General features: G+C 36.1%; 1 protein-coding gene across 2 annotated transcripts in view; it reads left to right on the top strand.

Moving 5' to 3' along the window:
* Positions 1–18,797, top strand: part of LOC138702627 (uncharacterized) — a 108,735-nt gene that overhangs the window by 69,685 nt on the left and 20,253 nt on the right. The window contains exon 1 of one of the 2 annotated variants that reach the window (XM_069829945.1): positions 6,280–6,420. The exons of the other annotated variant lie outside the window; for it this stretch is intronic. Within the exon in view, the coding sequence (XP_069686046.1) occupies positions 6,409–6,420 (12 nt within the window). The 5' untranslated portion in view covers positions 6,280–6,408. Of the gene's footprint in view, positions 1–6,279; positions 6,421–18,797 lie in introns of those variants that run through there. 2 annotated transcript variants of the gene reach the window in all.

The raw sequence follows: 18,797 nt of genomic DNA, 5'->3' as shown, positions 1-18,797 counted from the left end.
ATTCAAAATCGATATAGTTTCAGACTAATGAATATAATTAGTGACTGAGTGAGTGACTGAGTGAGTGACTGAGTGAGTGAGTGAGTGACTGAGTGAGCGAGTGACTGAGTGAGTGAGTGACTGAGCGAGTGAGTGACTGAGTGAGTGACTGAGCGATTGAGTGACTGAGTGAGAGAGTGACTGAGCGAGTGAGTGACTGAGTGAGTGACTGAGCGATTGAGTGACTGAGTGAGAGTGACTGAGTGAGTGAGTGACTGAGTGAGAGAGTGACTGAGTGAGTGAGTGAGTGACTGAGTGAGAGAGTGACTGAGTGAGTGAGTGACTGAGTGAGAGAGTGACTGAGTGAGAGAGTGACTGAGTGAGAGAGTGAGTGAGTGAGTGACTGAGTGAGAGAGTGACTGAGTGAGTGAGTGACTGAGTGAGAGAGTGACTGAGTGAGTGAGTGACTGAGTGAGAGAGTGAGTGACTGAGTGAGTGAGTGAGAGAGTGAGTGAGTGAGAGAGTGACTGAGTGAGTGAGTGACTGAGTGAGAGAGTGACTGAGTGAGAGAGTGACTGAGTGAGTGAGTGACTGAGTGAGAGAGTGAGAGAGTGACTGAGTGAGTGACTGAGTGAGTGAGCGACTGAGTGAGTGAGTGACTGAGTGAGTGAGTGACTGAGTGAGTGAGTGAGTGACTGAGTGAGTGAGTGAGTGACTGAGTGAGAGAGTGAGTGAGTAAGTGAACGAGGAAATGAGAGGAGAAACATTAAAGGACACGCGAAAACGCGTCCTTGCGAGGGAGTTTTGGGCTGAAAGAAACTGAATATATGAGCTCCAAGCCTGTTGGCCATTTGTCTCACTCCGTGTTTCGCCGCTCCACTGAAGGAGCTCTAATGAATAGAAAGACTGCGTGAAATGAAATCATAACGGCTCTGAACCTCCAAGAAAACTCCATACTCTACTCGGGATTTTTAAACCTGCGAACATGGCTTTCACGAAACTTTAAACGTAGACGTTATAACCGTCTGCATTGTATTTCTCCATCAAATAGAGAAATTTGCAAAATTATTACAAAAATCGACAATTGAGTTGCACATAGGAGGCAAGCTTGTTAAAACTCCTGTGACAAAATAAAACTCCGGAATAACTAAGTAGATGCAATGCAAACAAGAGACACTCATTAGGATCAATATCACACTATTGCTGCTAACACAACCCGCCAGTAAGTCGCACGTCAAGACGTTTCTACTTATAAAAGTACCTGCTAATCCCCCTCCACGTCTCTATTCTCAAATATCCGTACAATTGATGTAAAAACATACTAGCGCCACTGATCAGACACAAGCAAACGATGGATGGACATGCTCCCTCCAAACAGAGACGGCAGAAATAATAACTTGCAACAATCAAGTCTATGAGCGAGAAATAGGACTGTGAGAATTGATCAAACTTATTCTTATTGTTGTTTACTCAACTGTCTTAAGACAGGTCTGAACCTCACAAATGATACCAACAACCTATGAGGCAACTAGACCAGGAGATAATGGGGTAGGGTGGCCAGTTCTTTTTCCCCTCCTTCTTAATGCTTTTAAATGAAACTTCTTAGTTATAACACACAACACTCAGAGATAACTAACACGTTATTTTGACGTAATGCAAGTTCGATAAATCTCATTGAAATTCTGTTATTGTAATATACTATGTTAAGTATACTATAATTTAACGTGACAATTGTTGTTCATTTTTTATCCAGTCTCTATTGTTCAAGATTTCAACTTCTGGAGTCGGTCATTACCTGTATTGCTAAAAGCAATCGCACCGACACGGATAATTTGGTTGAGCTGCTATCCAAGCTCCCTGAATCTGCATTTCCCACTCGACTTGGATGGTCGCGGTACATTTCGCTCTAGCTATAGTGGCAAGTTAGTGTCTAATTTTACACTTGTTTATGCTTTAGAATTCCTGAACCTTGGCACTGATTTAAAATTAATTCAATATCCACCGTCAGCTGCTAAAGTGAACTATGAGAAAGTTGGTGAATACGTTTGCTCTTCACTTGTTTCACAAGCGGAACTGTTGATTGTAGTCTACATGCTTACATAACGCTTTATTGAAAACAATGCCCATTTGAATAGGACAAAATGTGTCTCAAATGACTTATAGATAAACGGATTAATTCAAAACTACTGAAATCACAAAAAATTATAAACAATTGTTATTTATTTACCAACTTATTATGTCTATTTACGCTACCTACTAACTAATAATAATAATAATAATAATAATAATAATAATAATAATAATAATAATAATAATAATCACGCCGTGAAATACAGGCACTCCATTTCGGGTGAGAGACATAGGCCAGTTTTACACCAATCCTAAACATATTTAGTATAACTTGTTGCTTGTGAGCCATCCCAAACCCCGACCTACATCCCTGAGAGCGCCAGTCCTCATATACCAGTCAGTCAAGGCCTTCTGACAAATAAAAGCAATTGACAATAGATATCTCAGTCGTGACAACCTCATAAAATATCCTATCAATTGAATAATCGATCTTGCTACGTACAACATAATTATATTATATTATTACCCATTTCAGCGAGTACTGACGACCACTGCAAAATACGACAATTTGGTCCAGGGAGCATTCTCTTTTGGCACAAGGATGATTTATGTAACATGTTTCTAAATTATCAGTCTTTTAAATACCGGTAAAAAGGTAAAGGTATCCCCGTAACATGCCATGAAGGCACTTGGGGGGGCATGGAGGTAGAGCCCCATGCTTTCCATGACCTCGGCACTAGAATGAGGTGGTGTGGTCGGCACCACGCTCTGGCCGCCTTTTACCCCCGGGAAAGACCCGGTACTCAATTTTATAGGAGGCTGAGTGAACCTCGGGGCCGTTCTGAAAGTTTGGCAACGAGAAAAAAATCCTATCGCCACCTGGGATCGAACCCCGGACCTTCCAGTCCGTAGCCAGCTGGTACATTCTTTAATAAATCACTGAAAAACAAATGTGAATACAGGGATGTGGAGTGAGTACGAAATTATTATTATTTTTTATTTTTGGCGCATCATTTTTACGTAAATAACGACAAATAAAAACTAACATGCCACATAATTTTGCCACATTATTTTAAGAAATACAGGAAACAAGCATGAATAATATTCACCATTCTTAATTATCTTGGGATAGAAAAAAACGTATGGAATAGAAATTACATACAAATGTGCGCGTAATAAACAATAAGCAAACCATCTTCGATTAATCATTTCAAAACAACGTGAATATAGCGTGGATTTTGTAGGAAAAGAATTTCTTATATGTTGCTCCCAATGTGCATCATTGTTAACTTATGAAAACAAATGAAAATTAACATGGCATATGAACACTATTTGAAGAACGATAGGAGATATTAAATAATATTCAGCGTTCTTAATGATCTTCGGATGGAAAATAACAATGAAATATGTATAAAATAGAAATTACATACAGGTGAGCATATAAAAAACAGTAAGTAAAATCATATTATTTGATTAATAAGCTTAAATTATTACAGGTTTAGTGTAAGAGTGGCCTATATCTAACGATGTCTCCCAGCAAATTACTTAATTAAAAAAAATCGTGTTAGAAGATTGAATTTGTGTATTTTCTCTGAAACTTTCCAAATAATTGTAGGCAGTCTTTTACATTATATTGCTGAAAATTGGTTTATAGCGCAGCATTGGCAGTGATAAAAGTGTGAAATATTCGTTCAGTGGCATTTTGTAGTGCTTCAGCAATAACATGTTTAGCAAGACTTCTGACTTCTGTTGCATTCAAACAATTATAAAATACGATAATTTGGTCCAGGGAGCAGTAGTTTTTTGGTGCGAAGATAATTCGTTTGGCGTGTTTCTTAATTGAAATTATGAAATGGCGTTCCTGTGCTTCACATTTAATGGCTTGCTATATGAAGATTGTTCATACTGATAAAGTCTACAAAGTCACTGAAACAACCTATAGTACGTTGGAATAATTCACTCCTATGGATTATCTAGTCCTATTATAACCATCCATTTCAGAGACGTGGTGCCCATTACTTACGAACTGCTGGCAACAATATTGAGTACGAAAAATTTACAATATAAGAAACGATATATGTTAGAATAAATTCAACTAGTAGACTTTCGTAGTATTCCTTGGTTTCTCGCAGTAAATGCACAGATAACTTCAAAGATCGCACGCGCACACCCTAAACTGTATCATTTTAACTTCTTAATTTTAGCCTTTGTGGGTATATGTTCCACCAATGATAAGAAACCACGCATTTTACGAAGTCGTGATAAACCCTTTTAAAAATTTCCTCCGCACCAACAATGAAGTTAAAGAATAAAAGGTTTGGCTAAACTAGCGAATAAATATTTCCCTCCGTACTCCACTTAAAGGTCTAGGCCTTCAACTGTTTTGAGCTGTTTCTTCAGTCTTACCAACAAAACCTTGCGTGACATTACGAATGTTTGACGCTAATGTACACTGAAATGTTTTACGTTGTGTTTTGTTACCTTAGGTTAGGTTAGCTTTGGTTTAGGCTTTTCGTATGCCTTGCATATATTCCAGCGCTGGGATTTGTTTTTAGTGACTTTGTCTGTACTGGTCTGTGGCGAGCTAAGGTACTGTAATGGCGGGTATAAAAACGAACTCACATTACGAAAACTGTGAGTTATTTAGTTATTGTTTGTTCTGTTTTTTATATTTTTAATGTTTATTCCATTGATACAAATTATGCGTATTTCACATAATATCGTTTCGTATGTTTCATATTCCTACGTTTACTTTTATCTATAGTAATGTCACATGAGGTCTGAGATTCGCCGATAAATCCACTCGCTTCGCTCGTGGATTTATTTGGGAAATTTCAGACCTCGAGTGACATTTATTAGGACTATTTCGTGAATAAAATAAAAATGTAAATAATATATCCCTAAAATTCGCTCACAAAATGTTAATAATTATATATTTATGAATATTTAACCTATTCAGACAATGTGAAGTCGAAATAGATGAATAACGATTACTGCAATAAATAAATTGAATGTTATTCAGTAATGCCAGTTGAGAAAAGCGAAATACAGGTTTAAAATGTTAATTACATGTACTGCGCTTTTCTCTTGTTATTATAACAGAAATACGTTTTCATTATCTGCTGAAATCATAATTTAATTTAAACATTTTATAGTATAATTACAAATAATCTGATTAATACATTAATTAAATATTGTTATGAAGGAGGTTCATTTTCTTTAGATATAATGAACATGGAATTAGAAGGTGAAGATGTAGATGTAGATGTAGAAGTAGGATTTCGCACTTTATTTAGTACAATGGATTCATGCTCATCGATTTACGTGGAAAACGTTGACGACACTGACTAAACAATAGAACGACCATGCGATAAATTGATAGTGATAAATCGAGCTGCAGAAATTATCGCGATGTATGACTGTGATTGGTTGGAATTGAAAATTTCATTACACTTAATTGGCCGAAAACAGAATGACATCATATAAACGAAATAGTCACTAGAAACCACCAAATATTCACCTCCATTACGACGTATCTCTCATTTTGAACATAATTAACTTTATTTTCCATCATTTTTCTTCCTCCAAATATATCGCTATAAAATCCTTACATTTTCAACACCATCTCCACAAAAAATGCCTTATAAATTCAACGATTTTTACTTCCAAAATCACCAGAAGCACGTGTGCGCTAGTTTGTCCAAAGGTTTTAATAGTACGTAACCCAATCTTAATCATACATCTGAACTGTGTATTACACCAATGCTACATTGCACTACATTACAATATGCACTTCACAAACACAAGCGTTGCCGTCTTCATTCACACCACTTCAACCGAAGTGAAATGATCCTGCCCTCCCGCATGTGTTTACAGTTTATTAACTTCACTAAGCACAGTCCACTCTGTTCCTTTCAATTGTCGAAGCAATAATGACTTACGGAAGAAGTCTAGAACCGGAAATTCTCTCCGCAGGACTCCAAACAAGTGAAACATCTTCACTTCCTGAAATGTGCATCACTAGTTCATAATGCGAGCACCACTCCACCAATCACAGTGCAACTACCATAACAATATTGTTTACATTTCAACGGAATGATGCAAAAAATACTTTCTCAATTGTCGTTGTTTTTAGTCTACTACCTATATGTTGAAAAAAACTTTCCAAGGAGGCATAGCGGGTTGGTATTATGTTTATGGTGCATGGAGAAACACCGAGTGGAGGGGAAGGATACGACCAGGGACTCGTGTAAGCAGCGAAAGTGAATCCTTTTCTATGCTGCTATATAAAGTGTCCCCATCCTTCTGGCAGACATTCAGTCTCAGTTCTGGGTTACAGCACCTACCTCACGTACAACAATGAAGATCGCAGTAAGTAAAACAGAATTAGCTGTTAATGGGATCTCCAATCACGGTGAAACTGCATCGGAGTGGCGCGTTAACGAACTACGCCAGTGGAGTGACGGCAATGAACTCGACGATTCCTTCATTATTGCGAAAGTTATTTCCCTCGGCGACAACAGCGAGCTTCCAAGCAATCTTTTTTGTGTACAATTTTAATATCTGGATCGCAGTGGTTTTATTACGTCATACTGCTAGGTATTTCTTCGACCATCACGAAAATATTGTGTGAATTAATTAGCGACATTTTCAAAAGATAAGATCATTAGGCAAAAATAAAACTGCATATTCCTAATTACATCCTTTATATGTATACAGATACGGTGTGTTGCGGAAACCAGTGCACATGTTTATTTAGTAATACGTAACAGTGAAATTTATTTATTTATTTATTTATTCTGGTGTAGTTAAGGCCATCAGGCCTTCTCTTCCACAACGCCAGGAATACAAATACAATAATAGAAATAAACAGAAAAAAATACACTATATACAAAGTAAAGCTACATAAGAAATCTGTGGCCGGAAGGAAAAAGGTCTTAAGTAAAAATTTTATACTTTTCAGGAAAGCAGTAGAAAGATTGAAATTGGTGTCAATTATATAGTTTTTTTTAATTAAGAGGTTTTTCCTGGATATTATTTGTTTATATTTCTTCTAAAATAGATAATGTTCTTCATTTAACAATTTTCTTGATTATTTCCAAAAATAGCCGCACTTAAGCCCTTTTAAGACTAGAAGCCAAACTGAGTAGAAGGGACTATTTAAACATAAGACCTTTTTCATGTCAAAATAAATGAGAAATGTAAATTATTAGGATTGCAAAATGGGTCTTAAACAATTATAGGACTGTTTACCTGGTGCTTAAAGTTTTAAAAGGAAAGGGCATCAGGATGTGATAAAATGGCTAAAATACAAGTTAGACTTTTTTAATAGGGAAGCATGGAAAGTTAACATGTGATGGTTTGTAAGGAATAAAGTATTAAATATACTGTACTTAAGTCCTTTATTCTGTGTGTGCTCGATTCAAAAAGTACTTAGGACATTTGGTAACGCTCTATAAGTCCAGTCAGGAGTCTTATTTGACTTTAGCCGTTTTACCAGCTTGTAGGGAATTGTTTCCGCTTTCAGAATACATAGAAATCTCATTTTCACAAAAAATTGACTTAAGACCTTTTTCCTCCCGGCCACAGAAATAAAGAGAGAGAAAAAAACACTACAAGAAAAGTGAAGCCACACAAAAATATACACAGGTTGCAGTCACACAAACTTTAAATTAGTGATTAAGTATCATAATTAATTGTATCCTAACTAATTAACTAACATAAACAAGAAACTTGCAATTTTAATCTAGATTAAAAAAGAAAAAGAAAAAAAACACAAATCAATACTTTTAGCAATACCTAAAAAACATTAACTAAGACAAAATTTTCCAATTTAATTTTGAATTGTGATAAAGTCCGGCAGTCCCTGACGTCATTAGATAACGAATTCCAGAGGCGAGGTATTTCTACAGTATAGGAAGATGAGTATAAAGACGTTCTATGATGAGGGATAGAAAGAAGTGCTTGATGTCGGTTTCATACATTACAAAAATTGTATCAGTTTAACTGAAATAATATAGATACTGATCTATCAAATAAATGGACTTTCAACATTGGATTCATTGAAAATCTTCAGGAGGCCTAGAGCAGGTCAGTCTGGCATTTGCACGTCATATTTGTTTAAAAACTCCTGGCTTGCTGTACTGCTGCCGATGAACAACCACAAATAAGAGCAAGAAATATTTTGCGGATTAATTTTAAATTTATATCAATCTTCTCTATCAACTGTCAAAATATTTTCACGTAAAAGACAAGTGATGTAATTTGTGGTCCATTCTCGGTACTTGACTGGAGCTATTTGAGATATTGAGGAAACTCATGAAAGTACTTCAATCACAACAAAAGTCTCTTACGTCGAAAATATGAAATCGAGTTCTGCTCATTCAGGGGCGCTGGAATATGAGAGTGCTTTCCATTTTTATTTTGTAATCGTTTTTAAAGTATTTTAAAATTATTCTTTATACAGGGACATCATTTTATTTTTACTTCAATTTTTATTGTACCTGAGTTTTTTAATGTACTTCACTCCCACCCCTTCTACTAAAGAAGTTCCAACTCCACACAGAACCAAGACCGCAGATAGTAAGCAGTACTGAGTTACTGAGTATAGTACGTTCCAGAAATATGTTCGCGTTTTCCAGTGACGAAAGAGCTTTCAATATTGAATCATATTTTCGCACAGGTACTGTCCGTTTGCCTACGTCGCATCCCGATTTCCCCCACCTGCTTCTGCTCGCCCCTCTGTAAAAGCTGGGCTGTCTTAGCTCTTTTCTGAAAACATTAATTTCTGTTAGGAATTGGACGTTTACGTAATATTATACAGCTGTTTAAAATAACTTAAATAAAAGTACGTCGTTAAGTAATTAACTGTCACGTGATTTCCCCTCTTTCTACAATCCTGCGGCATAACCACTTGGACGGACAGTAGATAGCATGTCTGAGTAATTTTATCTGTTGCGGGTCGGGCAGAAGTGAAAATTGAATTTACAGTACGTAAGATACTCTTTTATAGAGTAGGTACAGAATTATTTCAACATGAGTTACTAGTACGAAGGACGAAACTGGCAATTGGAATTAGATGCAATAGTCTATAGTGCGATAATATGCACAAAAGAACTGAAGCCTGTATCGAAATGAACGGCCACCATTTTCAAAATTGTGCTTAAATATTCATATTATGATTATTTTTCAATTTAACTTCCTTCTCTATATTGTACACTAATGTGCTGTAGACAGTATAATATACACTGCATAATGAATACGTTCGCATGGATAACTCACTTCGTGAGTAAAAACACTTATTCTTAATACAGTACTATACTTTGATTAAAGAAAAACCTAATGAAAATGAACAAACTCAAAATCGCGATATTTCCTAGTTTACGTAAATGGATGAACTACTTTCCTTCCTTCCTATACCTAGTAGAGTGATTTGTGTTTCACGCCAGTATCATCGAACTCCAGTCTTGGAGGGGGGAGCAAGCGGTGTTTCCGGTTCTCTAAAGGTATAGACAGGTTAATATTAAAAATGTTAGTAAAAATAAAATGATGTCCCTGTATATTTAACAGCCATTCTTCTGTAATGGATGTCACATGTACACAGTTTTAGAAGTCATTTTTTTTAATGTAAACAATTTTTTTTTGGATGTTCCGTCTTCACCTCATCATCTTGCGGTCTGTATTAGACTCATTTGAATTTTCATTATTATTACTCTTAAGGTTTTCATTTCACAAGCATTTTTTGCACTTCAACGGATGTGACAAAAATGTCATCCACCTCGGCACTTCATATTATATCAGCTTAAGAATATCGTCGTTATTCCTGCAATACCTCCTATGTGCAAAATATAAAATTTTTCAGTAGGAAGGAAAAACACATTTATTCATCCTATGGCAGCCGTACATAAGAGACTGTGAATTCTTACATTTTCGAAACAAAGAAATATAATTACATATAGGAGATTTTATTATTTGAAGTATCAGTATTTAAGTTATTTAATAGAGCAAAAATCTGAAAATCGATAAATATGTCACATAAGAGTCATTGCAGGGAAAACGACGATATGTTAATCATTCTGAATAATACATTTTAAAAATTCTTTGGTGGTACTTCAAGGATGACATTAACTATCTGTGTTGATAAGCTCTATGATTGTTTATTTTAATTTAAAAACATTATTATTTCTGTAACAGTTGTGACATGAATCTGCACGGAAGTGACAATTAACACGTAAAACTTACTTTTACTTTAGCATTTACAGCATCACCTCATTTTCTAAGCAAGATAAATAATTTTATTTTTTTTAGTATAGCTATTAAAAATAGCTATTAAAATCATTCTCTTTATATTACAATAGAACCTATTTACTTGCAAATGACTTTAAAGAATCTAGAGGTTCATTGCCGCCCTCACATAAGATCTCCATCGGTCCCTATCCTGAGCAAGAATAATCCTGTCTCTAGCATATTTCACCTCCCTCAAATCCATTTTAATATTATCCTTCCATCTACGTATGTTACAATAGTATAATTGTAAAATATTTCTATTAAACAATCCGCTACTTACAAAAAGTAATGTTGAATACAATAATTTAATACGAGCCTATAATGATAGTAATTAAGAAGCGAGTATGTATATTTATGAAACGAGCGCAAGCGAGTTTCATAATTTTCATACGAGCTTCTTAATTACCATTATAGGCGAGTTTCATACGCCTTTTTATGCTCGACCATATTTCTAACTTGAAATTATTCATTTTATTTGTATCTAACTGACCTTGAGCAATACCTCGTAAATTGTGAGATGTGCGCAGACGCGAAAGTATTGATTTGTTCCGAGGAACAGATGTCCACATTGACCTTGGTAGCCTATAAGAACCTACAGAGTAAACTAAATATTAACTTTCATATAACATTGAAATTAAATTAGATATTGAAAAACGAGATGACAAATTTAATTTATTTGAATATTATTTACAATTAACGCTAATTATTATAGTAACAGAACATAACCTTCTGCGACAGTATTGGATTTCCAGCCTCCGTGACTTTTCGCTAATTCTCTTTCGATTGCATATCCGAGAATAATCGATACTTGCGGTTTTATAACGGTACAAAGCTGACTTGTCATTGGCTGAACACCTGTACTTTAATGAGTAGATGTACTTTAATGACATGCATTAAAGGACTGCTACCAGGTGTATAGTTACTACATTTCGGCATGGTCGAGCATAAAATAATTTTGGAAATAACTTCAGTGGTAAAGGTTTCCCCGTCACATGCCAAGAAGGCACTTGGTGGGGGGCATGGAGGTAGAGCCCCATGCTTTCCATGACCTCGGCACTAGAATGAGGTGGTGTTAACTTTAGTGGTACTTATGAAATATAAGGCAATTTCAACACCTATTTTTATTGACAGGATTTACGAAACAATTACGAATCGCACTGTAACATACTGCATTATCATCAACTCTATACAAAAACTGTTTTCCTTAATGGAATATGAAGAGTCCGCCTCCGTCACTCTGTGCATAGCGCATGCGCTTCCCATCCAAGCGGTCCTTGGTTCGAAAAATTCTAAATTATGGTTTATTTAACGACGCTCGCAACTGCAGAGGTTATATCAGCGTCGCCGGATGTGCCGGAATTTTTGTCCCGCAGGAGTTCTTTTACATGCCAGTAAATCTACTGATATGAGCCTGTCGCATTTTAAACACACTTAAGTGCCATCGACCTCGGCCGGGATCGAATCCGCAACGTCGAGCATAGAAGGCCAACGCTATACCAACTGCGCTACTGAGGGCGACCCTTGGTTCGATTCTCGGCGTGAGTAATGGAAGTGGCTTATCTTCCGTCAACGGGATTGCATATTTGTCTCCCTGTCATGTACTGTCCTGTGTTGTTTCGGCGGTGGCCTTGTGCCGTACTGACTACATGACAAGGAGACCCGCAATGTGTGCCCGTCTAGTATCGGTCAAAAGTACATCATCCCCTAAACCACATGACGAGGATGGAAAGGTGAAACATGAATGTGTATATAGAACGGCAATTGTTTACTTTAGCGTCACCGACTTGTCAGATGTGGTGAGACATCTCTGATTAACCTTGTCACAGTCCTCTGTCTCCTGTCCCTTAGCTGTCCCCTCGTTTAACTCACTCTAACCTTGTCACATTCCTCAGTCTCATGTCACTTAGAGTAGCTATCCCTCATCTAACCTTGCCATAGTCTTCGGTCTCCTGTCCCTTAGCTATCCCCTCGTTTATCTCACTGTAACCTTGTCACATTCCTCAGTCTCCTGTCACTTAGAGTAGCTAATCCCTCATCTAACCTTGCCATAGTCTTCTGTCTCCTGTCCCTTAGCTATCCCTTCCTTTAACTCACTCTAACCTTGTCACATTCCTCAGTCTCATGTCACTTAGGTATTCCTTCATATAACCTAACCTAACCTTCAACTCGCAATATTTATTAAAATACACGCAGGTGCAGGGTAAAATACAGTGCAATACGATCCCCACGATAAGAAGTGACCACTAATACATACACTATGTTCCATATACTCGTACAGTAGAAGTACGGTGCTGTTAAAGTAAATAATGACGTGTAATTCTAGTAATTAACTAAAAATGAAACTTTACTGCTAAAGACAGACAATGCGCCGTACTTCATCAGTATCTGTTTAACGTAGTAAAAAGTATGGATAGCCGCACCTTGAAATTACCATTCTTTAACACAACACAGACATTCAACAGATTTCTATGTCTAAAGAATTAAAACCTGCCACAATCAGCATTTTTTTAGATAAGAAAATTATTGGTGTGCTTTTAAACAGCCTTGGTTGTTTCTTCGAATCTAAAACGAGATGTGAAATAAAAGTGTACTAGTGGCTTGTGCAGCAAATGCTGCAAACTAAGTTCATTAGACGTTCAAATAAACATTTTTCAGATTTATTTTCAGTGAAGAATACCAGACATTCTGAAAGTTATTTGCTTCCATAATAATGAAAGATACTCTCTCTCGAGTCAATACTGAAGAGAACCACGCATATAAATATCTACACCACACAGCTATTAAATATATAAAAAGACCCAACTCCACTTGATTCATAACTATAAAAATATTTGATTTTTTTTAATATTATCTTACGTAAGTTTTATAGCTTTCAGTAACATATACTATATAGCCGCCACTCAGTAAAATATAGAAATCAAAATCTAATTTAAGTTATTCTCTACATCTACTTACATAACCCCAAAAGTTTCACTTTCATATCATCAATATAGCATTAATATGTATAATTAATGAAAAATAGTCACATCATGGCATTAACTACAATAATATTTCATTTCTAATGGTAATAATGTCATCAAACCACCTCAAGTTTTGTAGTTTTTAATATCCAATACACAGCTGTACCCAGAAAATTACAGAATCGAACCTGTAAATTATTTTTAGTAAGTTAAGTTTTTAATAACCAATTGAATTTGAGCTCTAAATATGTCAGCATTCTTGCAGAGCATGGCCTTCGTGTAATATTGTTTACTGTAGTGTGTGTTTTGTTTTATTCTGAAATGCAATTAGCTAGTTTAGCTAGTTCTCAAAACTGACGACAGATGGATTTTGGGAAACAGGAAAATTATGTTGAAAAATTGACGTTTCACTGAAAACTACTATTTTTCTGAAAAACTTATGAGGGGTCATTTATTAAAATCCGTTCAGCAGTTTTCCCGTAATTTCCATTACCAGTTCAAATTATATATATATATATAGATTATTGAACAAAAATATCTATTAAAAAATAAAATGTACTGTATTTAAGGCTGACAATTTTCGGCTTAGAATTTTCGTTATATGTAAATTGTTAGACGCACTAGTGTAATTTACACATGACTTGATATTCACGTCGCATTCATACGGCACGCCTCCAATATTGTTCCTGAGAACAGCTTCAGTTATTTTCTGCAAAGTTCTGCTTGTCAGTTCTGTTAGAACTGATTACAAATCTGGGCTCTTTCTTCTGGTATCGGCGATGTTTACTACGCAAGATAAGCTCGTTCTATTTATTTCCATACACCATGATTATCCCATTAACTTCACGTGATTAGAAAATTGTGCATAATAATATAATTAATTCCGCTGTTAACATTACTTGACCAGCTGGACTTTCTTTAGTAACACAGAATACCGGTACGCAGTGTGTATCAAGGAGTAAAACTATTAATTTTAATGAATGGTTATAAAACTGAGTGATTAACTAATAAAGTAAAAGAATATTAATCTGATAACGTAAGAACTCGTAATTACCAGACAACTTCGAAGACTTAAGGCCCATTCACAATGAAAATTAAACATAACGTACGCGTTAACTTAAGAATATAAACGTTACGGTAAAATCAAGAAGTCATACCATCATTCACGATGGGAACATAAACATAACAGCAAACATACTTGGTAACCATGGAAACATAACAACGACGCCATTTCCTCATATTCTGTCGTATACTTCAGCGCTCCACGATTGTGTTCTGTTTGCAAATCACGTAAGCATTAGCATGTAACTTTGGAATTTGCAAACTTTCACGTTAACGTCTTACGGTAATGTTTATGTCAATGCTTATGTGAATCATTGTGAATGATCCCATTTGGTAGTCTGGGCGCAAACTTCTGTGTTTATGTTACGATTAGATTATGTGTAATTTTCATTGTGAATGGGCCTTTAGTTTACACTTCTACTGTAAGTCTAAGACAAACTGAATAAATTGAAGAAAATACAAGTCGTAAAAATACCTGTTTAAAACCGGACACACCACTTCTTCGTAAAGTAAATAGATCCAGCAGCAAATAAACTACTTAAGAGGAAAGAAGTGCATTGCACAATTCACCGAAGTTATGTAACTCCCGGAAACAAGAACCCTGTCCTCTTAAACCTTGTTTCCTTACATACCTAATATAGATGAGCTCTGAAATCTGTGTCGATTCGTATCCTCTCGTAAGTTCATCCTTTTCTGTGTAATGGGCCATTTAAAAACAGAATCAAATTCTACATTAAATTAGGAGATATTTTCGTTGTTTTCCAATCAGAAGCCTTTATGGAAAGTTAGACAAACATAGTGCTATTCATAGACATCTCGCTAGCCCACGCTACGAGCGTGCTAAACTAGCCCCGGCTATCGAGTGGTTACTTGTACAGGATTCATATCATATCGTATCGCTAACACTGGTTTATGAATACGAAAAACGTTAGTCCGCTGATCATCCACCGGAAGCCCGCGCTAAGAATGTCTATGAATACGGCCCAAAAGGACTACAGCCAGCAGATCAATACCAGTAGTAGGGCATCCATAAAATAGCGATGCTAGGATTGCCACTGCGTGCACTGCTAAGGCTTTGCTTTATCCTGACATCACCACTCAAACTGCTCTATCTTGGTATTAATTGTAAACAATATCTACAGAAAGTAGTTAATAAATACAGTAACCAAATGAATGAAAAGCTGGGTTTTCTATAGCGCGCGATATTGAAGGTTACTTTTTTACGAAAAAAGTAGAAAATGGTCTAATTTTCAGAAGAAAGAAAGGTAGTTTGAAATGTGAAGAAAACATATTACAAAATAGCTAAAAATTGGAAAGAATTGATCAGTGTAGGTAACCTAAAAGTGATTACTTAACACGTGAAATCAAGAGGTAGAACATTTCAAAATGAACGCGAAACATACATTTCACTTCATTTAGTACAGCAGTGGCGAAAATGTGATCGTGCACCGAGCCACTGTGTAACCTGCAACGTGCATAGCGCCTATGGAGGGAGGCGGACACCCGAAGGGGAAGTGAAGCAACTGTCTGACTTATTAACGGATTTTCATTTTCCTTACGTCAAGCACTTAAATATAATTTTATACAGTACAAGGCTACAAATTAATGTTTAGTACGTGTAACGAACAAAGAAATGAATATGAAAACATGGGACACATTATCACAACCTAAAATTAACTGTCTTCAGAATGTCTCTGCGACAGAGTTTCAAAATCAGGAATTATGTCACTTACTGCCAGTCGTAGTTGATCACGAAGGTATTTGTCTGTCAGTTGTGATCTAAATTTGGTTTTTACTATTTTAATTGTTGAAAATAATTTTTCACAAACGTAAGTTGTAGCGAACATGGCTTCAACAGAGCAAGCGAAAGAACGAAGCTTCGGATATTTATTTTTTGGCAAAGATTTGAAAAGTTCAACATTTGTCAAGTCCTCACATCTAGCTTTCATTTAATATCACATTGTAAATCTGTGAGTTTGAATTGAAGATCTAACCGCATTATTCGTACATCTGTTGAAAAAGGATCGACGTACAGAGATAATAATAATAATAATAATAATAATAATAATAATAATAATAATAGCACGTAACCTTTTAATGTTTCAGTAACATGTAGGTCTTATAATGCCGTTTTATGTTATACAGCCGTTTTCCCCGTAATACTTGTGAACAAATCATACATTTAATATTCTCATCATATTGGCAGCAAATAAATTCGTCCTTCCATCCTCCTTGAAACTTTCGTTTTTGTAGAGGTACATGGTGTCGAGAGAGACATTGCGACGATACGCCACTCGCAGGTCAGAGACAAATACAAATGGAACGGGGTTTGACTCCAGTGAGTGAGAGGATGAGGGTTGTGAGAGGTAGGCCGCAAGAGAAATGCACAGCTATCACTGCGACCACATTCTGCTGAGTCACATTTTCGCCAAGGCTGATTTAGTATATGCAAGGCATACCAAAAACCTAAACTAACCTAACCTGCCACAGATTCGTATATGCAAGGCATATGGAAAGCCTAAACTAACAACATGTCACAGATTCCCGCACTGTATAACTTACAAAAATACAACTTGGAAGTTTCAGTGTCGTGTGCTATAGAAAAGTCTATTTCTCAAAAACATTACACATTACGGTAATTTGCTAGGAGACGTCGTTGCATTTAGACCACTTTTACACTAAACCTAACCTTAGTGTATCCAACGTATACTAAGGCCGTGTCTCAAAGCTACATTTTCAGCTGAAGTGAACTAGATTGTTGACTAAATAGCTGGATGTGACGTCAGAAGTTACGATCCAAAGCTACATAGTGCATAGCAATCAAGTCCGTAGCAGCTAGTAAACGAAAATGCTTGCTTGATTGTTGACTTGTACACTAAACAAACATGGATACCTCATTAACAATTGGGGTTATGAAAGCTGATAATGCTTTGAAAATAAAATGTGAGTTCAATGTAGAATAACACGTTAACTTGGAACATTGACATTGTTGGTATCTGCGGTACATTTTTTTAATATTGTAATATTTCAGATCCATACCTTTTCCACATTTATTTGGATTGTTGACAGTCAAACGTAATGTTCATAGACATCTTTTGAACACCTTTTAGAATTCTACATCTTTCTACGTTTCTTTTCTAGTGTCTCAGGAAATTACCATTCAGTTCATAAACCTGAGAATTAAGTTTCTTGAACTGTTTACTGGAAAACTGTTTATAAACAAAGAATTCGAATTTCCAAAAAAAAAAAAATAAATAAATAAATAACAGCCGATAACTCGTAATTAAATTGCATTAGGACACTGCCTTCTTAATTTAGTGCTATACCGTAATTACATGGCTTTGAGAAAAATAGTCTATGAAGAAGGCCTGATTCCAGCATACATGTTCAAAGCTCTCTAGTGTGTAGTTTACAAGTCAGCTAGTTGCTAGTCACTAGTGTGTAGTATGGACTTGAGCTTTGAGACACGGCCTAAAACCCTAACCTGTCACAGATTAAGGAAAAGGTTAGGTTAGGTCAGTTTAGGGTTTTAGTAGACTATATCTTGCAAAGACAAATTTTAGATTTAGTGTAAAAGTGATCTATATGCAACGCCGTCTCCTAGCAAACTACCCACATTACTAGATACGCATTTTTCGCCATAATTTACGGTACTGTCCACACCTGTGGAGTAACGGTTAGAGCGTCTAGCCGCGAAACCAGGTGGCCCGGGTTCAATTCCCGGTCTGGGCAAGTTACCTGGTTGAGGTTTTTTCCGGGGTTTTCCCTCAACCCAATATGAGCAAATGCTGGGTAACTGTTGGACCCCTGACTCATTTCACCGGCATTATCACCTTCATCTCATTCAGACGCTAAATAACCTAAGCTGTTGATAAAGCGTCGTAAAATAACCTAATAATAATAATAATAATAATAATTTACGGTACTTTCTTCCAACATGGCCGTGCACAAGGTGGGTCTCGTGGTTTAAACCTCCCCCCATTTGGGAAGAACTCAGTGAGTTAGAAAGTGAAATAGTGCAATATTTCATACAACACCGCAGATATACAAAGAGATCGTAATTAATGCCTCTTTATTAATGAACTACACTGCTTACCAAGTGCATAAACATTTCGCCACCCACAACAAGAATAACGTGATTATTTTTTTATTTCAGACAGAAAAGACACGTCTTTATGTACTCACAATTAATTGGATGTTTTCATTATTTTCCACCTCAATAAGACTCTCTTCAAATTTACACATTTTATTTTCACTTCACTTCTCTTCTCTTCTCTTCACTTCACTTCACTTCATTTCATTTGTCAACAAAGTGTCGCCAGTTTGCCGTAAACAAAAGTCCCTACTACCCTTATAAAATATCCCTACTTTACGCAAAAAAAAATCCCTGTAAAACTATTTTTATGTAACATAAGCAATTCTAAATAAACTCTATTTCAA

Source organism: Periplaneta americana, chromosome 7 (genome assembly GCF_040183065.1).
Source record: "Periplaneta americana isolate PAMFEO1 chromosome 7, P.americana_PAMFEO1_priV1, whole genome shotgun sequence".
NCBI classification, from domain to species: domain Eukaryota; kingdom Metazoa; phylum Arthropoda; class Insecta; order Blattodea; family Blattidae; genus Periplaneta; species Periplaneta americana.
Note: the sequence above shows the minus strand (reverse complement) of the source record. Positions and strands in the feature narration are given on the sequence as shown.